We start from the raw sequence: 26,868 nt of genomic DNA on the forward strand, positions 1-26,868 counted from the left end.
TTACAGTTACTCGTTTTTATTCCATATTTTGTGGATTACAGCGATATATGTTCATGACGTTATTATAATGTAGAGATTGAAATTAAACATTACATAATTTTACAGTTATCCGGTACATTTCATTTTTTTGTCTTTATTATTCGAAAACTCATGATTCTAATGCTTGACTCGTATAAAAATATATGATTCCCGTTATATTTGCTGTCATCGTGCTACTTTTGTTGTTTCATACGGACTGTAACTAGTTTGTTTCGGCTTACCTATCAGTAATTATTGTTTCTTTTTGTTGTTTACAATTTGTGTTTGCTTTGCTTTTGTGGACATAAATATTTACCGATCGATTGATTCGAAGTGATGTTAACGATAACTTCTCAGTGTTACGAATAATTTAACCTACGAACTAATCGATTTTCAAAAATATTACACGTATATATACAAGATTGGCGTAGTAAATTACAAAGTAAAAAGCGAAGAAAATTTAATTCCAGGCGGCTATTCGAGATTCAAATCCAAACGGAAACACTCCAAAATGCTGTCTATATCTGACAAATAAATATCAATCTATAAATAAATAATCGGTACAGAAAAATATTACTCTGGTCGCAAAAAAAAAACAAAACTACAATTTAGCCTCTTCCGATTCGTTAACTGGTACCGCGAAGGAAACGCAATTTACATATTCTGCTAGGAATAATAACCTAGATGATGTTGTATCCATTCACGTTTGATGCTGTTTCATCTTTGGTGGAAGACCGATACGTTAGTAGTAACGTTTCGATAAATCTGTTGCTCTTGCGATGACGCGTGTGTTTGTGAACTAAGGATATGCTTTTATCAATACCCTTATGCTTGGATCCTAGGATGTTACTAAAATCAGCCTTTATATTCCTTCTTTACTTCAATACTTAAAGCCAGGAATTGTTTGTAGACATCTCCCTCACTTCCATTGAGCTTAATATTATCATCAACGCAAACATTTGTCAATCTCTAAAATGTTAATGGACGACATTTACTGTATTTCCTCTTGATTTTCCTATTAGTCGATGTCCAATATAGTTAGCTTCCAATAAAGTATGGTTTATTCATTAATATGTAGAGTACACAAGCTTTTTTTCAGTACAACTGTTGATAATTGATATAGTTGTTGCTTTATTATTCATGGAATTTTGAATTGCTCCTAAAGGAGACTTCAATGTCAGTGCTTTAAGTTTTCATTTTTTTAGAAGAAAATGATATTTTGTTTCTATTGTATACTTTTTTACACAGTATTCAGTTCTGTATATGTAGGTTAAAACTTGATATTTGTTTAAAAGTTTTGAAATGTAAATGAAAAATCGTTCCTTTGGTATAAATTTCGTGAGTATATATTGTTACTGTAAAATTTGTGCTCGTTTGAAGACACAATGAAGAATAAAACGAAAGCGTGCTTTTCAAATACGTACTTAACTTGAATGAAAGCTTTTCAAATATTACTCGTTGCGGTATAATCGCTTCCAAGTGCAGTAACCTCACTTATTGTTAAATCTGCCACTTCTTTACTAATCGTCTGTAGTGATATTCAGCAATCTAACTAATACAGCAATGATTGAACCAATACTAAATACACGTTAGTTATTAGATAACACTTCTAATATGTATAATCAACTTTTATTTATTCATGGTTACTATTTTGTTGGATTTTAATAAAAATATTTTGATTACAATCAGTTCTTTAAAGACTTCACCCATCCCCGTTCAATTTTATTACGACGATACTCTTTCCTTCGACTAGCGAAAATAAATCAACAAATAATATAACTGTAAATTGAAATTAAAATCCCGCTGATTTCTCTTGTTCCGTTGGACGAAAAATGTGTTGTTATAAAGACAGTGCCTGTTAACTGAAACAGATTGCTAGGGACATATCAATCTGCGAGCGTAAATCTGTGGCACTGATTTGATGAGCACACAGGATTTCTTCTTTCTTTATTCTCGAAAAAGTTGAATTTGGCTTGATTTGATCTGTCGATGGTGTTGTGCTCTGATTTAGTGGATTTTCGGTGCACTTCGGTCGTTAATCGTTCGATTGCGTTTCAGCGTTGCACCACGCTTGATTTGATCCATTAACGATTCGTGACATATCCGTGGGTCCGGCTGAAATGATGAAAAGGTGATGTTAAGAATATTGCTCAATTTATTTGTTCGTTTTTTTTTTAAATATATTAAAGATTATTTCAAAATGGTAGTTTTTTAGTTCGAATTCTCTAGACCAGGAAGTACACTGGAGTCGCTTTTTACGCGGGTGATACGTCCCGCGTAAATTCCGGAATCCGCGTAAAAAAAAACCGCGTAAATTCCGAAATCCGCGTAAAAAAACCGAGTAAAAAAAGACCGTGTAAGAAAAAACCGCGTAAAAAGCGATGTACCGCGTAAATTCTGAAATCCGCGTAAAAAAAAACCAAAATCCGCGTAAAAAAAAAAACCGCGTCAATTCCGGAATCCGCGTAAAAAAAAACCGCGTAAATTCCGAAATCCGCGTAAAAAAAAACCGCGTAAAAAGCGACTCCAGTGTAATGTCGTTTTCGTTTTTGCGTGTTACACTGCCGTACACCGAAATATTTCAGGGTGTAGATATAGGATGCACTTTTGTTTACAAACAAATGATGTTGAGCTGTCAAAGACTCGCTCTTATTCCTTTTTACACTACACCAGTGCTACACCGCAAAAACGAAAACGACATAAGATACAGAGCAAACGGGAGAGGAACTCTAGACTAACATATGAAAAGGGCGTAATTCCAAAATGACCATATCGAGAAAATCGCTTCTGAATTTTGTTGACCTAAAAATTAATCCTATTTCACGACTTTCCATTTTCTGGTTGATTTTATAAGCTTGACAGCGAATCCAAACACATAAAGCAACCAACGATACAGACAAAACGGTTGCTACGACTACCATGACAAACTCGCTCTGTAACAAAGCTCGATCCGAGTGGTAGAAGGATAATGATATATTGCTTGCCTGCTTTGTTGCAATATACACGGATGAGGACATAGCTTGATATGAATCGGGAAAAGACATAACAAAAAAATTCCCATTAACACACGTGTATCATCTTCGGCTTTACTTCGTGAAGCAGCTTGCCAACAATTTGCTCGTTTCCTTCTACCGCCCCGAATGAGTTGTGTCGCACGGGCTGCTTGTCATGAAAAAGTACAAAGAAGATTATATCATTATTGCTTTCCACTTCTGACATAGCGTCGGTTCGTTGATCGCTTGTCATTTTTTCTTGAAAAACTAAAAACTCAAAAAAAGTTTTCTTTGTTGTGAAATTGAGAAGAAAACATCATAGGCCCTGATAATTTTATACATGTTGTTACCCCCCAGATCTTCCACCCTTTGAACTGCCAACACTGGTGATACATCGGATGCATTTCAAATGAATCGGGCGTGACTAGATACTACAGAATCAAAACATTTGGCATATTAAAACGATATAATTCGTAGTTCTGGTGCAAGACGTAACAACCAGATTCATCATAGAGTTGAAAGTTGGAAATACGCCATGTAAGAAGAAACATTTTTGATGATTTGAAGTGATATTTTCTTCTACTTTTTCGTGTTTATCGAGTAGTTTGTGAACTATTCTCTCTATATGTGGCAAAATATGGTTTGTTTACATTTTGGCTCTTCCGCCCCTTTCAAATGTTAGTCTAGAACTGAAGGCTAAATCACAAAAGGTCGAATCGCTATTAGGTTTTGCAGCGTAACGTCACAAATGAACTCTGTTAATCGGCTGAACCTTTTTGACAGTTCAGTGGTACGCGGGTAAACGATGTTGCTCGCGGACATTGCAAAAGTGTGGTTTCCATCTCATTGCAGTCTAAACAATTATCGAGAAAATCTACCCAAGAAAAATGGACTAGGTCCACGTAAACAATACCACTGAACTGTCACCGGATTGAGGTTAACCCCAGCGGGGCAAAATCTTATATTAAAATTCGTGCCAAGACGCCATATTTAAAATACGTTAAACACTACCGTCATCTACTCACACGATCGCGTCGTATCATGAGCAAGAATACGAACCCACGTACAGTTTATATTGCCTTGGATTGCGTCTAACCTCGTTTGACAGGTCCGATCACCCGTTTAAAGTTCGAATCACTCCTTTGGCACACCAACACTCCAAGGACATAGATAACAAAACAGAGAAGATTCCTTCGCACACTACTACGAAGCAGTGAACCAGTTCCAACCCAGTGTGAAACCGAACTTTTTGTCAGTGCGAACCTGAACCTGAGGTAGGTTTAAAACGTTTGACGTTTGTTAGAAAACAAGCACAGCCGATCTTGATACCCGATCCAGGTTGGAACTGAATAATAAACAAATTCGCTATTAGTTATCAATTCAAGCTAAACCTAGAATAATATGTCAAAGTTTGTTATACAGTTCCAAAAAGTATGTTTTTATTGGAAATGCTAGTGCTAAAATGATAAAGAATAACATTTGATAACGGCACAAAAGCATTTGTAAACAAACTTTCTAAGGCGCTTTAAACGCGAACCAAACTACGCCCACGCAAACCAACATCATCGAATAGGGACAACTATCACCTTTCCGAAAATGGTATTGGTTTGCGTGGGTTCGTGTACTTTGGTTCGCGTGAAAGGGCCTTAGAAAGTTTGTTTATAAATGCTTTTGTGCCGTTATCAAATGTTATGCCTGAAATGGGCAAATATAGACAATTTCAATATAAGATCGGTACATTACATACTGGCAACAAGGCTGGTTGTGAAACTAGAACTGATCAAGAGAAACTTTTCTGCACGGATTAAACAAATGGAAAAATCATAGAGGCTGCAAGCAGGCTGTTCTTTAGCCCCTAGAAAACGGTTAGTATTCGGGATGGAATTTACAGTGATTAACATGTGATCAATCATTTCACACACGTTAAAAAAAACAGCCTGATAGGCAGAGCTTGCGTTCCCATCATGAATCTGATGCAGAGTAGCTGGCTCGGACAGTGGAGAAAAGAAACGCGTGCGGTTCACAAGGGTGACAACTATGGAATGATCTTTATTCAGTTTTAGATTCGTAGCAGAGTGGTAGCAAAGTAGTGTGCGTGTCAGTGTGTGCGTTACATCGAGTGTGGATAACTGGGATAAATTAGAGTCGGTGTATAATGAGTCACGCCAAGAGTGAAGCCAAGTCTACCTATTGAACTGTCAAAGCGGATACCTATCGTGCAAAGTAAATAAACATTACGATGCTATGAAAGGTTCACGAAAGGTATTGCAATAAAATATAAAATATAATCGAAGAAATGAGCATAAATACGCAGTGAGCTTTAAATTGTCATGGGATACGCTCGGTAATGATTAGTAATGAGAATTTCTACTATTTTTTGTTAAGATAATTTGACAAAATCACTGATATAATGATTTACTACAGCCGCAGTATTGTTTCTCTCGCTAGAAGTCAGTTGAAGTTGTTGTAGAAGTCCTCTGTTGCCAAGTGAAAAGAATTGGAATCTTTCGAAAACCGTGATGCGAGTTCAACTGTTTTTCTCTTGGCGTGACTCATTATACACCGACTCTAGGATAAATGAGATAAAATAAAATGTTGCACTCAAAGAAATTGTGTGGTTTAAATTGACAACGGTGCCACACGGTTGTGTAGCCCGTCACTCCTCCTCAACGTTGTTAGTTGGATGTCTCCGATGGCTCCTTAACGCCGATGGCAGATCGGTGCCTCTCCAGCTTGATTCGGTCCAACGGCTTCGTCATGAGGTCCGCCTCCATGCGCTCGGTTGGCATGTAGCGGAGTTCGATGATTCTCTGCTGTTGGAGGTCCTTGGTGTAGGCATACTTGGTGTCAATGTGCTTAGAACGCCGTTCAAGACGGTCCGATTCCACGATCTTTATGCACGATTGATTGTCTTCCCAAACGATGATCGGATTGGGTGGTGCTTGCTTGATGTCGTTGAGCAACTTCCGGTACCACATGAGCTGCTGGCAACCATCCGCCAGCGCGACGAATTCTGCCTCCGTCGAGGACAGGGCGACACACGACTGCTTTCGAGTGCCCCAGTCGACGAGACCACCGCCGAACTTCAGGAGGAACCCGGAATGTGATTTCCTATCACTTTCGTCGCCGGCCCAATCGGCGTCGACAAAGCATTCCGTTTCGCCGGATCCGGAACCCAGGTGCAAACGATGGTTCTTCGTGGCCTTGAGGTAGCGGAGAACCCTCTTCGCTTCGGTCCAATCTCGGTTGGTCGGGTGGGTGACTTTTCTTCCAAGCAGGGAGACGGCCACGCAGATATCCGGCCGTGTGTTCACCGCGACGTAGAGCAAACTTCCTACCAAACTGCGGAACGAAGCGTTTGTAGGCAGGTCGGTCTCCTCCTTTTGCTTGAGGTACGCGGGATCGATTGGTACCTTAGATGGCTTCGCGTCGTCGTGTCCGAATCGGCGTGCCATCTTCTCGATGTAGCTGGCTTGGTCGAGAGTGTAGTGGTCACCAACCTTTTCGACGCGTAATCCCAGGAACTGCTTAAGCTCGCCGAGACAGGAAAGCTTGAACTTGTCTTGTAGCTGCCGACGAATTTCTTCAAACTCGGCCTCGGAGTTGCAGACGACGAGCAAATCGTCGACGTACACTAGGATGTAGCTCTGCTCCCCGTTGCGATTTCGGATGTACAGGCACGCGTCGCTATTCGCTGGCTTGAAACCCATGGACTTCAACACTCCGTCGATCATCCTGTTCCAGGCTCGGGCGGATTGCTTGAGCCCATAAATGCAGCGTTTGAGGCGACATACCATACCATCGTTTCGGTCGAAGCCAGGTGGTTGCTTCATATACACCTCCTCTTCCAGATCGGCGTACAGGTAAGCCCTTCGGATATCCAGGTGCTTGACTAGCTTTTGCTGCTGGCTGGCCAGTACGAGGATGGTCCGAAGGGTCGTTTGACGGACGACCGGGGCGAACACCTCGTCGTAATCCTGGCCGAACTTCTGGGAGAATCCCTGCGTGACCAGTCTCGCCTTGTGCCGCACTACCTGCCCGGTTTCATCTTCCTTCTTCTTATACGTCCACTTGCAGCCTACCGGTTTGCGCCCAGGGGGTAGGGGGACGAGTTCCCAAGTGCCGGTTTCCTGGAGAGCTGCGATCTCCTCCTGCATCGCGGCCTGCCAGATCGCCGCCTCAGGGTCATCGACCGCGTCGGAGTAGCTTTGCGGTTCATCGCTGATATGTTTCGTTACGCCGGTGACGTCGCCGAATCGTTGAGGCGGGACGCCCTTCGTTGGACGTGTGGATCGCCTCGGTTCTCCGAGGTGTGGCAACTCCATGTCACTGAATCCCTCGAATTCACCGTCCGATTGATTCGATTCATCCGCTGTATCGTAGCATTCAGGATCTTCCGCTTCAGGCTCCGCTTCCCGACGCGCCTCGGGTTCGATTTCGGGTTGAGCTTCAGGTTCAATTTCGGGTTGAGCTTCAGGTTCGACTGGACGGTTCTGCAGACGACCTATATCAAAGAGAACTTCATCGCCTTTCTTACCTTTGGTGGAAGCGTCCGTCAAAACGTCCGTTGGATCCTTCTTCATGTCGTCTTCAACGAACTTGGCATCCCAGCTAATGTAGATTTTCCGCGTGGTTCTGTCCAGGAAGCGATAAGCCTTATGCTCCGAGGAGTAGCCCACGAATGTTAACTTTTGTGCTGTGGCGTCCAGTTTCTTCCTTTTCACCTTTGGAATGTGGACCCATGCACTGCAGCCGAAAATCTTGAGGTGATCGACCTTCGGTTTCGCACCGGTCCAAAGCTCGAATGGTGTGACGTCGAGGGGCTTCGTTGGCAGAACGTTTTGTAGGTAGACTGCTGTGGTCAGCGCTTCTGCCCAGTAGCGTTGCTCCAACTGTGCATCGAAAAGCATGCACCGTACCATTTCGATGAGCGAGCGGTTTTTCCGCTCCGCGACACCGTTTTGCTGGGGGCTATAACCGGCGGTGTACTGAGCCGATATTCCCTCTCGCTTGTAGAACGCACGTAGCCGCTTGCTGCTATACTCGCCGCCCTGATCAGAGCGGATAACCTTCGGCTTTTGGCCAAAAAGTGTCTTGGCGTAGGCGACGTACTCCTCGATTTTTGTGGCGACCTCGGACTTCTCTTTCAGTAGGTAGAGGATGCAAAATCGGCTGCGGTCGTCGATCACGGTCATGAAGTACCTGTAACCGCCGACCGATGGCACCTCAACCGGGCCGCAGACGTCCGTGTGCACCAGGTCCATTGGTGCTTTCGATCTGGAATTAGACTCACTCGGAAAAGGGGTGCGTGGCGTCTTGCCTTGCAAACAGCATTCACACTTTTCGTCGATGCTGCACCGGCGGAGCGTCAGACCGTCCACTAGTTCGTCCTTCACCAAATGGTCGATTGCTTTCGGATCCCGGTGGCCGAACCGGCGATGCCAAACGTGCTGGCAGTCTTTGTTATGACCGCTTGCCACCATCACGACGTCTTCCGGTTGCTTAATTTAGTAGAGCCCCTGCTTCAAACGCGCCACAGCGATGGTGGCGTCTCCACGAAGAATCCGACAACCGGTCGCGTCGAAGACGACTGTAGCTTGCTTTTGAACGAGAGCCGGGACGGAAAGCAGGTTCATCGAGAGGGTGGGGGCGTAGAGCGCAAAGCTGATGTCCATTTCACGACGATGCCCATGCTCGTCGGCGCACTCGACGACGCAGCAGCCTTTACCTCGCACCTCCGCTTGTTTACCGTCCGCCAGGTTGACAAACTTTACTTCACTTTCGTGCAATTCCCGGAAAAACTTCCGATCCGCTACGGTGTGCCGTGTCGCACCAGAATCGACGACCCACGGTTTGACAGCTTCATCGGATGGTGAAGCTCCTCCTGCAGCAAGCGCGAACGAAACTGTCTCCTTCTTGCTGGTGGTTCTTCCTTGCTGAGTTTCCTTTTCCGAATCACGAGCGAACTTGCGGCACTCCTTTTGTTTGTGCCCCAGCTTTCGGCAATAGTGGCATTCAATTGGCTTCTTCTTCTTCTTGCTGTCATGCCCGACCCGCAGCGCCGAGCTCAATCCAGCACCTTGTCGCTTTGCTGCCTCGTCCAGGAGCTTCCTTTTTACTAGCTCCAGCGTGAGGTCGTCATCCGACCGGCTTTCGAGGGCGGTTGTGAGGGTGTCGTACGAGGAGGGGAGACTTCTCAAAATCATCGCGACAGTGAGATTCTCCGCGAGCTCCTGTCCGGCGTTTGCCAAACGCGAAAACAAATCCTCCATCTTGAATAGATGCTCCGCCATGTCGTCGCCGTCGGTAAAGCGCTTGTCGCAAATTCGCTTTAGCAGCGACACTTTTGACGTCAGGCTCGTCTTTTGGTGGTGGTTTTGCAGCGCCGTCCAGGCGTCTTTGGCCGTTCGTGACGCGCGGATCAGCCCGTGCTGGTTGTCTTCAATTAGTAGGCCGATCGTAGCCCTCGCTCTGGCGTCGCCCGCGTTCCACGTCGCGTCGGCTTCCCCTTCAGGCTTCACACCCGGATCCACGTAGCGCCAGAGCTCCTCTCGAACGAGCAGCAGCTCCACTTTGAAGCGCCACGTCGGGTAGTTGGTATTCCCCAACTTTTGCACGGAGAATCGATTTCCTTCCATCGCACACGCGAAAAATCGACCGAAAACACGCGAAAACTTCGATTTCAGGACGAATATACCGCGAACTAGCGAAAACTTTTCGTTTTTACAAATGGCGTCACCACTCTTCCGCCGTGTTGCCCATAACCTGATGCAGAGTAGCTGGCTCGGACAGTGGAGAAAAGAAACGCGTGCGGTTCACAAGGGTGACAACTATGGAATGATCTTTATTCAGTTTTAGATTCGTAGCAGAGTGGTAGCAAAGTAGTGTGCGTGTCAGTGTGTGCGTTACATCGAGTGTGGATAACTGGGATAAATGAGATAAAATAAAATGTTGCACTCAAAGAAATTGTGTGGTTTAAATTGACAACGGTGCCACACGGTTGTGTAGCCCGTCAGAATCTTTATAATAATGTGCAAAACTTAGGAGTCTTAAGGGCCACCCACATTAGATCCGTTGGATGGATTAATCCAACTAACAATAGACTGCTGTGATGTCAGCCGAGCAGAGCGGTCGCAGGTTCTCGCCTGTGATAATTTGATAGAATTAGTTTTTTGGTTGTGATATTGTAAACCGGTGATCGCTGATGTGTTGATTTCATGAAAGACGAAACTATCAAAGTCAAGCGCTCGTTCAATCGTCCGCTACAGCGAAGCTTGAAAGAAAGACGAATGAAGCGACAACGGGAGAAAGGTTCAACAGAAAAAAAAGCTACCAGTCTCTTCATCACATCGATTTTGTCGATTGAAGCTGATATTTTGACGCCCTGATCATGAGTTGGTTTGGTGAATGCGTTCCAGTTGAGGGATGTTCTTATGATTATTTTTTCCATTGCTGTTGATTCAGGTTTACCATGCTTGGTGTGTTGCTCGGTTTGCGATTGTGTGCGAGCGTTTCGATGTTTGTGTTTAAGGAGGTAGTACACTCTGGCGACCCGAAAAATAGTCTTTCCTTAGGATTTTTTTAGGGCTAAATAAACATCTGTTAAAAAACGAAATGAGTAGGTTTATTTATTCATGAATGTAGTTTGACGGTGATTTTATTCGTTCCTCTCGTGACCGCTGCACCAGGTGCCGCCAGGCACTGCCCACCGAATTTTTCTTAGCGGCGTGGGTTCCACTGCTCGCCCATGTGAACATAGAACAAACCATTTTTTCTCTTATTTTTAGATACATTTTCAATCTGCGTACGTAGAATTTTTTTTCGATATATCATGTTTCGAGAAAAACGCGTTTGAAGTTTTGAGACGTCGGAGCGCGGGCCAGGACTTCGGATCAGTCCAGAACTTGCGTTTTTGCCTATTACTTTCGAACGGAATGTCGGACGGACTTCGGATAAAGATTCCCATAAATTAGACATCCCAAAAAAATTTTAAGCCCAAAAAATCGATTTTTTTTTTAAAGTTACGAAGTGTACTACCCCCTTAAGCATGATTCGTTTTGGGGGAGAGGATGATCACCATCGTGAATGTAGGCTTACTACTTTACGGATCGAAAATTTGGACATAGTTGTCGCCGGTACGTAGACAATCGCGAGAAAGTTAATATGGTTGCATCGTTTACCTACCAGGCATAATAAGATCACAGATATTCGAGTTCTGATCCAACGAACCTAAACTACTAACGAAATCTCCCTCCTGTGACCTTCGTGGAGACGCAGAGGTAAACACGGTCCCCAAAACAGCAAAGGTTATTCTAATATTCTTTCCTTAGTCTCACCTTATTGTAATGACGTGGCCAGCGCCGTTATTAATCTTTAAATATGAGGTAATTGAAACTTGTACATTGAGAATGCATGGTCACTCCCAACCCCATTAAGTTGATCCAATGTGCAATTTCACTGATCCTGATCAATCACGGAGTAACAACCATTGATATGTGCAGTCAGTCTAAGCTAAGCTGAACAATATTTGTTCTACGGATGCTTTTGTTTTTAAGTCATGAAAATTGGTACTACGCGTACCAATAAAATAGACCCCCATTAGTGGTATTTAGCCTATTGTCCTATCCTTACATCTCCGCGGTCCTAGTAACCATAGGAAAGATCGGTTAATCAAATGGAGAATTTATGTAGAAAATGTTTGAAACATAAGGGGTGCTCATATCACCCAAAATCAACCCTTGCAAAACAAATTTTACTATGTTACTTATATTTTTAAAAAAACTTGGCAAATCATTTTGTTAAGTTAAAAACCAATTACCATTTATCTAGCTGTTGATGGAATATTACCGAATAGTAAACATCAATGCAGAGTTCTTACAATATTTTTGAGATTTTTAATTAGTCCATTAAAACACTTTTTTTTTAATATTCGCGGTAGAAAAAAGTTAATCTTTAGACAATTAATTAATTAATTAGTTTCAGTAAGCATCAAGCATTATGTCTGCAAAAGATTCTTGAGAAATAAATATATACCTTTATGGAGAAGCTGCCCTATACTGCAGTGATGAAACAGTTTGCAAAAACTTACTATGACAGGCGAACTTCGTGTAATTTCACAAACTATTCCAACCCCTATGTATGATATGTGAATTCTATCGGTAAAATGCTCTTTTCGTAACAAAATTTCTTCTATATTTACTGCTCTATTTATCATCCGGAAAACACAATCGGAATTCAGAATGTTGATGGGGAAAAACATTAGGAAAAAGTCGTAAGTAAAAAAATACTGAATTTGTGTTATTGATCAGCTGTGGCTATAAAGGAAACAAAAATATTGAGTTTGATGGTGTGGTGCAAAGCTTTTAAGCGATTTTGGTGCACCGTATATTGGTAATATAAATGCAAAGTTTTCACCGGTGTCAAGTGATTACAAGGACATAAAAGTGTTTTAGTTGTTAGTCTGTGTCATTGTGAAATACCAAAACACAAACATTACGTCTCACCTTACAAGTAGAAGTGTTTAAACTACCGTACAAGAATGCTAAAGAAAGCTGATCGGTTGACCACTACTTTTGTTCTAGATTAAACATTCTGATAGTAATTATGGTAGTGCTCTTCATCCTTGATGAAAGTATAACACAATAAAAAAAGAAAAAAATAAACCATGAAATATAAATAGATCCTATGCCAAAATTATCGTTTAATTCTTTCATCATTCAAAATGAAAGCGGAGCCCATCACTCTCTGTGAACTAAACGATTAATTTCTGGATGTGTAGCATGAAAGGAAGTGTACAGTGATGTGTAACTTACCAGTGCCTTACTGTTGATGAGATTCCGTACGGCAAATGCCTTCCCGGACAGTCTTTGCTCTGCTAGCCTGGCGTTTAGGTTTTCCAAAAAACCTGCGCTAGTTTTGGCGAGGACGTTGTTGGTGTTTGCATTACTGGCACTATTGCTACGATCTGAAAAGATTTGAACATTGGACGATCAGTATCAGGGTATAGTTATTGACTCGAAGATCATGCCACTCAATTATTGACCCATGTGTAACCAAACCGAGCTAAACCGATGGTATTGTTCCATCTGATTCAACATGGGTTGCATCAGATCACAAAACAAAATTATTGCATGTTATTTCTAAGAATACGGGTTCAATTATATCCAGTAGAATCTGTTCCCTATAGTGAATTGGCGATTAACTTATAGCTGGTTCTGAAGCAATACTTTTTGTTTTTATTCATATGAAAGTTATATTTTGAAAATATTCAAAGGGAATAATTATACTGAAAATATTTGAAATGGTTGAATGGGCATTGAGACCAAGCGTAATTTTTGGAGTCTGGTACATTCAGTATAAAGACGTTTGGCATAACGGAAACTTAGCAGGTTAGAAAAGTTAATTTACAACCAAAGATTACTCCTATTCATTGACTCGTAAACATATTTCGTGCTTCGAATATTTAATAAAGAATCAAGTATTCCCTTTTTTGATAAGGAAGATAATGTTCTTTTCTTAGAATATTTTTAACAAAGAAGGAAACTCCCTTCTTTGAATATTCATGCATTGTGCGATTCCTGAAATACCATAGAAGTACAGTTTGGTTTTTGAGAAAGAACAAGCAGCAATTAAATGAAGGATTTTTTTTTTACTTTATTTTTGAGATTTTTAGCCGTAGGCTAGTTCATCTCGTGAATGAAAATGAAGGAATAGTCATGCTCTTACTAAATGAAGGAATAGTCATACTCTTGGTTTTAAAAATATGTCGAATCACAGCGAGATTATACCAATGTTCGTTATGCCAAGCGCCTATTATACCAAACGCACCAGACCCTAATATTTGGTCGGCGAGTATCACTATATTTTTGCAAACCAAACATAATTCTAGATAAAGCACAGCAGATTACAAGCTAAAATATTAGAATTAAGTAATTCAGGCCGAAGTTATGCGCATGAAAGCAAATTTGATACTTTTTAATGAGAAAAACTCACATCCTGAAAATGTTCACAAACTAGGTTTGTATGCCTTAGAATCATCCCAACGTGTGTTATAACCAAAATCGGGCGACTAATTTATACTGGGCACGTTGCAAAAATGTCGAACGGCATACCGATGAAAATGGTACACAAAATTATTAGACAAAGATGAGCGCACCTGGTCGTTGGTGGCTAAGGACAACAAGGCCCTGAATAGCAAGGTAAGTATGTTTGTATGTCTGTTAACCACGCCAGCTTTTGGCCCTAGTAATCCTATCTTATATTTCTAATTTTTCATACTTTACATTTTTTTTTCGATACACGATTAGAATATATATTTTGCCATATACCGTGCAGGCACCATACTTTGCGCAATTACTTATGCTTGCGCACTCATATCATTTTCGGTAGAATCTCGATTTTAACAAGATATTTTCAAAACGTTGGATAAACTCTCTTCCTTTGAACACAAGAGCGCAGTTGAAACGTTTTAAAAATATGGTTGCTAGCATGGTACCAGGCAAATAAAACCATGAATAAAATTTCAAATTTGATTTAGGCCCTAGGGCTAAAACTGGAGATGTAGCGCCATAACTGACACGCCTACCCTAGTCAAGCTTATATTATCCGATTGAGTTTACATTTGCAGAACTGTAATCTATAAAACTGCTGAACGAAACGGTGTGTATCATAATCCAACTTTGAGCGATTATGATGTTCACAAAAAGGTTTACATGAAAGTATGCACTTATATGCAAAAATAACTTTTATACAAAATGTCAGTTTTTTTTTAGCATACCTGCACTCAAAATAATCAACACGTTACATTTAGGACATGTGCCCCGAGCCGGCACCATACTTTGGACAGTTCCTAATGATTGCATTTTTGATCGTATCTCGATATTTTATAAGCTTGTTAAACTATCTCGGGAAGCGGTAACATTTCAAAAATATTGTTGAAAGATATTCGAAAATGATTTAGTACGCAGATTTAGGAACCGCGTAAATTACGGTGTCGGCACGGTCTGCTCAGCTTCCAATTTAATGTCAGTATGTATGTAAGTATGTTTATTTTAATCAGCACACCACACTGTAAATATTACTACCTGTATAATGTACAGAAGGAAAGACAAGCAAACAAATATTAGCCATTTACAAAACGAAGCAGCAAGATCTCTAACAATCAATAGTGGAACTAGAATTACTTGAACGATTGTAGGCACCACCATGGCCGGAATTGTCGGGCGTATTACTACTTCCACCACCACTTCCATTACCGCTGTTACTACCATCTCGGGGGGCTTTGCCAAACGACGAAGGCGAATAACTAGACACACCATGGACCGGACTCGCAGTTGCAAAAGGATTAGTGGAAACGTAAATGTTTTGGGTTGCATAATTTTGCTGGGGCTGCGATTGATAGTAGTATTGCGAGGTTGCTTGTTGCTGTTGCTGCTGCTGCTGCTGCTGTTGCTGGTACAGCTGTTGTTGATAGTGATGTGGCTGCTGGTTTTGGGAATTAGCAGATGAATAAACTTGATTTTTACCGTCTCTTTGACTGACTGCTTGCTGCTGCTGTTGCTGATAATAGTGTGACTGTTGCTGTTGCTGGTGAGTGGATGCTTGCTGGGAAGATGAATAGATTCCATGATGAATTGATGATTGCTGCTGTTGTTGATTGCTAGTGCTATATGATGACCGTTGATCCGCCGGGCTACTTCTATGATAAGTCGATTCACTTGATGGGGCTGTTGTATACGTGAAGGATTGTTGCTGCTGATAGTGCTGTGGAGATGCTGGTGGCTGGGGTTTGTTTGGTGCAATTCTAGCGTTCAATTGCGCCAGAAATCCAGTGCTCTGCTTTTGCGGCCCTAATTGAACAGTAGTAATAAAAGCGTTAATTTAACGAAGGTTTCATCATAAATATTTGCATTTATCATACCTGGAGTTGCAGTTCGGAAGCTCGACATACTTGTTATTTGTTTCGGTTGTGCGTAAATCCCTTGTTGATGCGGCGATGATTTCGAATTTCGGTTGGATGACTGATTGATTGGAAGTAAAGAAATTAGACAATAGTGGATTATGGTCAGTGAATATTAACCAAACATTAAAAAATGTAAATCGATTGCTGAGCGTTTTATAATTGAATAATTGTGTACCTTTTTCCTCGAGTTTTACTTTTAATTCTACTACTTTTGTATCACTTTCACTTTCACTATCACTTTGAACTATAACAGATGCGTATTTCGTTTACTACTTGCTGACTAGACACTGAAAAAGTTTGCAAGTAGTAAACGAAAATACGTAACTGTTATAGTACAATTAGTGAAAGTGAATTAATGAAAGTGATACAAAAGTAGTAGAATTAAAAGGAAAACTCGACGATCAAAGGTATATTAAAAAATGTCTCTTGACATGCATACCATACTAGGATTATCACTGCTGGAGGGAAAATAATTTGGCGGAGATTGTGATGGGTAATGCATAGAAGTAGTGCTAGTGTGATCGTGTGTTGGCGTGCTGTTGTATGCATTTGTAGAGTACTGTTGTGTTTTGGTAGTGTGGTTGGTAGCGATCAGTCATTTCAGGTGTAGAAGAACATGAAATGTTAATAAAAACATAAATTTTATAATATATGTTCATGCGCAGATGTGAGAAAATTGCGTGTAGGATAGGGTTGTAATGTTTATGGCTTGCAATTACCGAAGGAGACGGCTGTTGGGTTGGCAGGTTCTGTTGAGCGCGTCGAAGAACACTGGGACTTGCCGGTTTGTGCCTGATTTCGTTCAGTGCTTTAACCGTACCCGCTACGTTTCCTGGAACTACAAGCACAAGAAGTTTGTCAAATATCTATAGAACTAAAAAAATACGTGCTCCTTACTAAGTGAATTTCCAGTTGTGCTGTCAAGAAGATATGCAGGAGGAGGTGGTAAGCTTTCCGATGACGTATATGCGAGACTTTGCTGTGCCAGATTTGGTGAAGCCTATTGAATAGCAAAAACGTGGAATTGTGTGTGTGCTTTGAATAGATATCGTGAAAACTAATTAACTTACTGCTCCAAGGTTAGGACTGGGTGTTACACTAGAACTTCTTCTCACCGGCGGTGGTGGTTTCACGGTATTTACAGACGACCGTCTGGCAACACGGTTGGGTCCTGGTAGGAACGAAGAAACATTAAACTTTCGTTTTCTTAAGGGTATGAAGAATATGGAATTTGTATGATATGTATGAACACGGTTATTCAAATTCTTGTAGCAGTATCATATCCCAACATACATTCAAGTTCGAGCTTTTAGAACATTCATGGCCATACATTCCAATCGATATTAACTATTAATACTACCAAAGAGTTAATCTTTAAAAGGTTTGTTCAATCGTGGCTTTAATAGTCGGTATCGCTTGGACCACACGTCTATTGATGACATTGATTTAGCATTTTATTTTAATCTAGAACAAAACCAATTTGTTGGCGTCAGCGCTATTGAAAAGCGATTTTTTATAGCCATGTGTTAAATTTTGCCAATGAGAAAAATGTTTGAAAAAGAGGCTTTGTTAGGCATGTGGATCGAGCAAAACAACCGTAAACATTTCTTTGAATGTGGATAAACTAAACTAAACTATGATACACATCACTCATGTTGTACTAAGTCATATGGATTGTATGTAGGAATGGGGTTGAGATGGCTACCGAACCAAAAAGATAGGAAAAACTAAAATATATGATTAATACTAAAATAATAAGAACAAAAACACAAACCAGATAACGATGCAGGTCGTGGCGTGATTGCTGGCTTAATTCTATTAATGCGCTCATCAGAAGGCATTGAGATCAACGAGCATTTCTCATTACCATTGGTGGAGTGCTGCTGCTGATGCTGCTGGGTATGGTGATGGATGTTTATCACATGATTGCTGTTGTTGTTATTGTTATAGATGCTGATAGCAATATTATGCTGCGGTGACGCCATCGTGGGAGTTGTAGCACTTGATGGTGGCACCGACAGCGACGGCGTTGGTGATCGCGACACTGCAAACGAAGATAGTGCTGGCGACGCAGATCTGGAATTTAACTTGAACGAACTCAGCCGCTGCTGGCTATCTACACTTGCGGTATCATCCATTCGGTTCGAGTCGGGTTTGGCAACATCCTTGCATCTCAAGACAACTACTTCGCTCATATTTTGGCTGTAATAATTCTCAGGATCAATTCTTCCAAACTCGTTCTGCCGCATTACCACGATTTCTGAATCGTTCAAGTGCATAAAAGAAGGATTTTCAAATCCTGTATTCGAGTAGTCCACAGAGTCGCAACCCTGCTGTTCCGTATTGAGCTTATTCATATCACTATCACTGTAGTTGAATGGAAACTCACTACCTAGGTTGGTGCTATTTAGTGACATATTAATCGCTTCGATATTCATCGAGCTGGAGATGGAAATTTTGTCGTTTCGATCACTACCAGCCGAGTCACTGTTATTTGATGACAGATTTCCATTGTTGTTGGAATGATTGATACCATTCTCATGTGGGGGCATGGACGGCGGTTGCTGGAAGTGTTCTTCCAGCCGTAGCTCGTGCTCTTTTTGGAATAGGTCTAGTTCACCAATTAGATTATTTAGCTCCTCTATTGTCTCTTTGTCGATCCGATCTAAGGCGGGTCAGCAGCGAATAGCAAGTTATTTGGCAGCAGCGGTGGCATTCGCACATCGATTCATTAGAATATGATTGGCAGCAGTGCATAATGAGCGGGATCACATAAATACAGGCGAGTACATAAAACATAACAAAATGAAAGGATAAACAATGCAAACAAATGGTGTATATAGAAACGCAAGGGTAAATACTTAATCTACAAATATCTAGGTATAACGAACAAACGCAATAGGGTTAGGCACCACCTTCTTTCTGTAGATTTTGTTTAGGTACCCCGTACAGATATCTTTAAAACTGACTGGTAGACACAGGTGTACAGGTGCTTAACCCAATTGCTCCAACTTGATGAAAATAAATACATGTGCATGCAATGGTTGGTTGGCCCGAGGCTGGTGCATGCAATGATCTTAATGTGCCGATCGATTGGGATGATACGAAACTCAGCATATGTAGGTAAACAAGTTGTAGGAGGAAAGGTCCAGAGACAAACGGTCGAAAGGACAAGTTAGAAAATTGGAGGACCAAAAGGTCGAATCTTTTTTATATAGCAATATAATGAGTAAAGCAATTGAATCATACTAATCTAACTGAATTGCTTAAAGTAATTTCTCATGCTTGGAGTAGACTCCTTTAAAACATGAGCAGTTCTTTGACAATCTAAAGCTATTATCTCTCTTGGGAGTTAACTCCTTCTTTATATCCTACCTCCTACCACTTGACTCCTTCTTAATATCATGAGCACTACTTTGACGTGTAAAAATCATCAACTTTTGTCAAGCCTTCTTCATAATACGAGCAGTTTGTTAGTGATCTTTAATCTTTTGATTTTGACCCTTTAAAATACTCGTACTGCTTATGGGTAACATATTATGCCGCATATTTACGATGCAATTCGTCAGCTGCAAGTATTTAAATTCACCGTTCGAACTCCATACTACCGCACTATATACCGTTCATATTGGTGACAACGCTCTGATGAGACAGCGAAACGGCACCTCCAAGCTCATTCCTTGATCCTATCCATCAATAATTTATCCCTCTAACCTCGGGTAAGCTTCGAGTATTCGGCCCAATTACGACTAGTCATAGAATTAAGTGAATGTAGCTCAAGTACATAGTTTAATGTATTTAATGTGAGTGTAGCTCAAGTACATACAGTGGTGGCCGTTAAATTAGCACAATAGGTCGAGTTTCATACAAACTAGCCAACTTGGGCATGTTGCAGCTATGATCAATTGAGCTGAAATTTTGACACAGAAGGCATTTAAAATGAGTGAATTAGACGGTAAAATGCGTGCTCAAACTAATTTTTCAGCCATTTAAAAAAAATGAACGGTTAATGGAGGTCGAGCGGTAAAGGGGCACCACACGGTAATTATGTCTAATATCGCGCACTTGAAGAGTGACTCTTAGAATCATCCCTATATTAAACAGAATTTATAGAACCTCTGTTTCTAACGTTGTCCAGAGCCTTTGCTCAATTGATTTAGACTGTAAAACATACGTTTTATTATTTATAAAAAGTACGGCGGTGCTCTGGTTTTTATTCTATTAATATTTTGTGTTGTACCAGTGTGTAACCAGTTGTCAAATTTGTTATGCATTAGTAAAGATGACTCGATATGCTAACGTTTGCGATAATTTGTTAGAAGTTGTCAAGTTAATTGCCAAACCCACGGTATTAGGTGCCGCGTGGAATTAGGACAGGGTACAACACATATTGTCCCGAATAACAACTAAATATATTGTTGAATTAAACGCATATATCTTGTGTATTCGAAAGGAATGCATTATGCGCCGGCAAATTATACATTTATTTTGTTTAAGTGGAACTACAGTGTTTATTGTGTTCAAAATTATTTTTTCTGCGTGTTAAAGGTATTTTTGAATGTTTTCAAAGCATAAGGACAAGAAACTAGAACCTGTGCTTGAGTGAAGGTAGAAGCAACGAATAGAAAAATGAGCAAATACACAAACCTTTATTCTTAGGATGTAATATTTGCTATCAAATTCGTTCGAAGCATTTACCTTTGAGCGGCAGATGACGCGATTGTACCTGTCTCATAGCGTTCGTATGAGGAAATAGAAGAGTTGCCAGTCTTCTTGATTTGTTGTCTTCGCTAGAACTTAAGCGAGGAGATAAGGAGGAAAAGAGTGTAAGCGATAACCATAGGGTTGACTGAATTTCCATTTTAAAATTCCAGATTTTTCCCGGTTTTCATGGTTTCATTTGAAAATTTCCCGGTTTTCTAAAACATGTTCTCAGCCAACAATTGTAAATATATGTTATAAGAATATTTAAATGCTTCTATCAATTTGATTGAAAATTTGTTTAAATGTTCCGAAAATTTGAAGGAATTAGAAATTTAAACCGTTTTGATGATGATGATGGTTTGAATTTACCTAACAAAAAAATTAAACAAACTAATTTTAATCCCAGCATGATTTGCTTTTAAAATCAGATAAATTCAACTCTGGCCAATAACTTTTCCAAACCGCGCCTCGTTGAATTTTGATGATCCTGCATAAACATTTTCATTGCTGAATTCTTAAAAATTTCCCAAACCAATTTTGAAATTTTAAAATTTATATAAATTGGAGTCATAATGCCCATAAGCGTTTTAAATAGAATGTGGATGCGAATTTCACCCTTACTTTAAATTATTACTTTTAGTGTTTCTATGAAAATCGTGCAAACAATTGCAAAACTTTGTGTTGTGTAGAAGAAGTATTTTACCTCATTTTGAGTGAATAAGAGTGAATTCAATTATGGGCAAAATGATTGACTCGCACGAGCTGTAAAATATCCTTGCTTCGATGCTAAAAGATGGCTGAACGAGTGTTAACTCTACCAGGCACATTACTTTACAAAGACTCGGAACTGACAGCAGTAAAACGAAAAAGGCGAGAAACTGAAGGAATATGAAAAACATTCTCACTAAGTGCAAAATCGAAAATGATCAATTGAAGACTGAACTATATATATATAAAATAAGTGAGTGAATCGTCATTGGTTTAGATTCCACCCATTTGTATATATTTTGTGTGCTAAAACATAGTACTTATCTCCATATCAATATCACAATTGTATTTAAAGCTATGAAGTAAATTATTGATTCGTTCTATCAAGCTACAAATGAACATACTTGAAAACGATTCAGCAATTAACCACGGCATGATCAGTGTTCAATTGTCGCGAAATCATAAGTCCAAATGATTCGGAAAAAGCATGAAAATAACGATAAATACATAATATTTTTATTCAATCCTTACTTTAGGTAAATTGCTGCAATTCCGTAGATGTATTACGAAATGATTAGTTTCGATCTGCTTGAATTATAAACGATGACTCGATTCAAGTATATTAAAACATGTGCCATTATCACCTATGTGAAATTCTAAAATGATTGAACCAGGCTTTTCCTGGTGAAAATAAGTTTCTGATTTTTCTCGGTTGACTTCCACCCTGCAACCAGAAACAGTCACTCTTATGGCGTTTATAAAATTATGCACAAATAATCTATTCCTGACTTTTTAATTCATTTTCCTATAGCCCCCTCAAATTAGTTTAAGCACATCAAAGTTGCAAAATGTTGGGAAAATTTGGATAAAATTCAAGCTCTGCTATTCGTTAATTTTTTTATCTTCGATTATTTGAAGAATCGTAAAATTGCAATGCTTCTTTGGCCTAAATGTGACTTATTTTATAAACTTTTCGTCGATATAAAAAATTGGCAGTTATAATTAGAATTCTCGAGATTTGTAAATAAGATTTTATAACTAATTTTCTAAAATCCTAGTAATTCATTAAAAAAAAATTGATAATAAATGCATTTTTGTGAATATTTTATATGAAATTAAATGACAATAGTAGTTAGAATGAAATTAGCATTTTCAACAACTGACTTGATAGATAAAGTAAAATCTTGTTGACTTCTGTTGGATCTCACAAGAATTTTTTTTAAATATGTTGAGCATATTTCTATTTTTGTAGATCAATACATACATAGGGTAGAGCGCTTCTTCGTCGTAATCGCCCATTTCCGTTCTATCGATCAGAAAAGATCAATAATTTCAATGATGTCACCGTGCACAAATCAATAATAGGTTTGTTCCGATGCGTTTGTTCATAAGCTACAACATAAATCCTATTAGAGCACATTGTATGAATATTTACGCTCATTGTTCTCATACCAAAGGAAGCGCTCCAAGCGAATCCCCTTTTTCTACGTTTATCCGTAGGATGAAGAAAATCTAATGGCATTTCAATGCGTTTGGACGGAATTGAAACTCGTAGGACGAATTTAGAATCAAGAAACAGTATTAGCTTTTAAACAATATCTCACCGACTTGTGACTTTTTATCAAATCCAATCATACGTATGAAATGGTGAATAAATTTAGAAGTCATCTTTGACAGGAATGTTCCATTTTTTGTTCAACTCCGTTCAAAAAAGAGAGGTAAAACGCGGATTGTGCTTAGTAGAACGGAAATTAGATCAAAAACCCTAAATGGAGAGCCGTTAATTTTACACAAATTGTGTAATCTTTTAACATTCTTGAGGTTAAATCTGCCATTTATTGGGGCTACCCTGTTTAAAAAATTCGAGTTTTTTTTTCCTAATGATGGGGTACAATTTGACCATGCATTGCTAAAGGGTACACGATTCGAAAAACATTAAGAACCCGAGCTATAAAATATCAATCAAACTATAAACTTTACTAACAATATTTCCGATAAAGACAGCTTAATTGCTTACGTTAAGTTGTATCAAAGCGCATATCAATTCGGGGAAATTTACGTACAGTCCTCTCAGTAGTGTTCAAATAGGTACAAAAAATATGCAATAGTAAATAACTAACTAAGACACCATTTAATCATTGCATGCACTCGAGCCGAAAAGCAATTAGGGATCAAAAGCATATTTATCGCATCATCAAAAGGTGATGTAAAATCATTTGCAGATATCAGATATTGGACCAGACAAAGAGGCATCGTTTACTAACCTGCATCTCGTTCCGACAGAAGACCCGTAGTTTTGTAAATATCTTCACCCTTCCTACCGTAGATGGCTTCGCTTCGTGAGGGTGCAAGTTGGTTATTGTTAATCTGTTGCTCGAACATCGACGTTTTCTCTAAAACTGAACCGGTACATTTAAGGATATCTTTATCTGTGGTGGATTGGGATGGGTTGTTAGTGTTAGATTGTTTTGCTTGGTTATCATCGAAGTCACTCGTAGTTGACGACGATTTAGCCTTATTGCTATCATTATTACTTTCATTTCCGGCGACAGCCACGCTTTCTGGACTAGCGATTCCATCGATGATAGTCAAAGGAGGCCCACTTCCGTCACCGTTAGCTGTGTTCATACCACCACCATTTTCACCAACAATATTATCACTGGTTGTAGGAACAATCACCGAGCTACTACTGTAGATAGGCGTCTGTGGTGAACCAGCCTGAGGCGTATTTTGAGGTGTCTGAGTGCTACAGGCGGATACATCTGGTGAACTGATTGCGTTGGTGGCACTCGAATCTGGTGATATGAGCGACGATGCCGACGATAACACCGGCGAATTTGGCTGCTGAAGCGGTTGATACCCCATTTGTTGAGGTTGCATTGGAGTTTGCGCCGACGATTGGGGCTGGTTAGTTGCGTTTTGGTTATTATTGTTAGTATTCTTTGAGGCAGCCATCGATGCCAGTTCCGTCATATTGACGTAGGTGGGTTGTAGTTGTGGGTGTTCTGTAAAGTTGGTGAATCGTGTAGTGTACGGTTATTTATCGTCATAATGCACCGCAATCATTTAGTTATAAGTAGTTTTAGCAAAACTAAGTTAGATATATGGTAGTATGCTTACCTTTGGTAATATGGGCAGGAATCGGCGAAGGACACTGTCGTGGAACATTCGAATTGGAATTCTTTATGGAAGATGTCGATAATGGCCTCTCGAGTGACGAACATCGCTGTGGTAATGGAAGAAAACATTTAACTAATTATTCCGTTGCAAAGAAAGCAAGGAGGTTATTTAAAAAAAAATATCAGAAGTTCAGTAACTCTTTAGCGCAATAACTCTCCGATTTCATTAGGCCATAAAAGTGTCAAATTAATGAATAAAGCATTCTTTTCAAGCAGACACGCCATGATGAAGACAGCATCGTCAGTTTATGAATAATAAATACTCACAGTAACGCAAAAGTTATTGCCCAGGAGGCAAGTTTGTGCGCATATAAATCAATAAATCATAACCATTTGCTATGCATACGTGTATACTCACAACTGGAAGCGGTGGCCGACACAATATGTTAGCAGGAGATTTTTGGTTTTCCGATATCGTTTCTGGATTCTGGAACGTATAGACAGTTAATGCTGGCCGCTGGTGACCTTTCTCGTATGCTGACGATATTGTGTGCGGCCGGTCAGCGGAGCTCGTACCATCTTGCGTATGTGGTGGCCATGTAGAAACGGCATGAGATTGACTAGCGAGTGTGGACGCCTTAAAGTACAATTGAACAAAATAAACCATTAGTGAAAAGTTATACCAGCTCTAGCGTAACATGAGTAATGTAGAAAACAATTCTAAAAGCAAACTAGTCAAAAACTAAATTAACCTGCGAAGTTAAAGCTGGCGAAGAACAAAATCCGCTATCACTAGATTCACCTGGTTTCAAACGTATCGCCGGAGAGTACTATATAACGAAAGGTAAAAAATAAAAAAAATAAAAATAAATCAATCAACTAAACAAATAAAGCATTAAAAAGAACAAGTTTTAATAGAAAACGCACAATAAACTAGAAATTCATGCATCTAACTTATAGTTGCATTTCACAGCCGAGCCTGAACAAAACTGTAACAAATAATTACAAAACTAACTTAACGATTGCGTCTCACCTGAGATAGCGATCTTTGGAATTGATGTCCTGGAGAGCCACTACTGCTACTATTCATCGAACTAATCGAACATACGGAACTTTTACGAGATCCTAATGAGTTCGAGCAAGCTCCTTGGGAATTGGAACCACCCGGTGAGTCCGGGTAGAGATTGATATTTGTTTTCGATTCTAGGATTAACTCCTCAGATGCTTGAGGCAGAACTGCGGGATCTTTCGTGACTACCGCAATTATTTGCATTGCTTCCTAAAAATGTGTAAATGTAATGTTAGCAAGCACAACAACTGCTATAATGTTCTATAAACCTACTTGCAGGTGACTTAGTTCCGACATCACTTCACACTCTTCGTGTACCACAGGCTGTAGCATATTTACAAAGGTGCAGTAACGTGACCGCTCTTCGACCATGATGGAGCGGAGGGATTTCCGTTCAACCTCCTCGAGCTCGCATCGCCGCAACGTCACGTCCTGCATGGAAGACTCCACCAGAATGTGCAAATTATCGGTTTGACCCTTCTTGGCTTTCTTCTGTAATCGCAGCGTATCGCTGGAGCGCTTTTTCAACTCCGCCCGGCAGCGTTTGTATTCTTTGGCATGGTCTTTATCTATAATGGCTACCTGTTTCTTCCAGTCTTCCAGTTTCTCCTGCAACGGCACAATCAGACAGTCCATGATGGCAGCGGTGAAGGTTTTCATCCGCGTCTCGACTGCCTTGTGGCGCAAGCATACCCGTGTCAGTGCGGTACCAATCTCTTTGGTTGCACCTGAAAGTGAAAAGTGAAACGTTGTTTAGTAAATAACGCTGTTGTTGATGGTGTACTCTCGCACAAAAAAAACGACAAAATGTGATAACATAAGTCAATGGCTTTTGAACTTGTTGGTTGTGTTCATCAATTTAATTTGAGTTAAGATCTCTAGATTCGAGCAGTGCTCGTTTCTGCGGTAATCATGTAAAACATGTATTCTTGACGGGTCTGGAACATTTGGCATAATGACGTTTTATGTATTTGACATTTGACATAACGAACATTTGGCATAATCGCTCTGAATCGACGATTTTTGAAACTAGAAGTTTATTTACACTCCTTCTTTTAATTGCTACTCGTTTATTCGCAACTGGTATTACAGGTTGTTCTCGGAATAATGCTTCAATAGAAACAACAATGAAAGCTTGTCACGCAAGTACAAGGATCACTTTTGGGCGCTTCCTGAAATATTATAAAAGTACCTCAAACCCAAATCGTACGTCACGCGAAATTGAGGAAAAATTAGCAAATTAGCAGCAACATTTTTTCGTGTTTTTTTTTATGCCTTATATATTGATTGTCACGA

At 40.1% G+C, this 26,868-nt stretch overlaps 1 protein-coding gene across 5 annotated transcripts; it reads right to left on the reverse strand.

The window, feature by feature from the left end:
• LOC135703021 (putative uncharacterized protein DDB_G0277255) lies at window positions 1–26,296 on the reverse strand. Of its 5 annotated transcripts, none has more exons than XM_065224112.1 (16): window positions 25,846–26,296; window positions 25,537–25,782; window positions 25,256–25,333; window positions 24,922–25,140; window positions 24,505–24,610; window positions 23,919–24,389; window positions 23,649–23,783; window positions 17,747–18,637; window positions 17,043–17,143; window positions 16,870–16,972; window positions 16,692–16,810; window positions 16,412–16,531; window positions 15,931–16,030; window positions 15,536–15,859; window positions 12,824–12,975; window positions 1–2,133 (listed from the first exon to the last, which is right to left on the reverse strand). In XM_065224112.1, the coding sequence occupies exons 1-16, from the start codon at window positions 26,230–26,232 to the stop codon at window positions 2,026–2,028; spliced, it is 3,660 nt and encodes a 1,219-aa protein (XP_065080184.1). In that variant the 5' UTR covers window positions 26,233–26,296; the 3' UTR covers window positions 1–2,025. The 5 variants fall into 5 exon arrangements, with proteins under 5 accessions (XP_065080184.1, XP_065080183.1, XP_065080185.1 ...); XM_065224111.1 differs by having other exon boundaries at window positions 23,649–23,813; XM_065224113.1 differs by lacking the exon at window positions 25,256–25,333 and having other exon boundaries at window positions 23,649–23,813.
• Between the last annotated feature and the right edge of the window lie 572 nt (window positions 26,297–26,868).

Source organism: Ochlerotatus camptorhynchus, unplaced genomic scaffold, assembly GCF_037179485.1.
Source record: "Ochlerotatus camptorhynchus isolate MF236.1 unplaced genomic scaffold, CSIRO-AGI_Acam_v1.1 ptg000205l, whole genome shotgun sequence".
NCBI lineage: Eukaryota > Metazoa > Arthropoda > Insecta > Diptera > Culicidae > Ochlerotatus > Ochlerotatus camptorhynchus.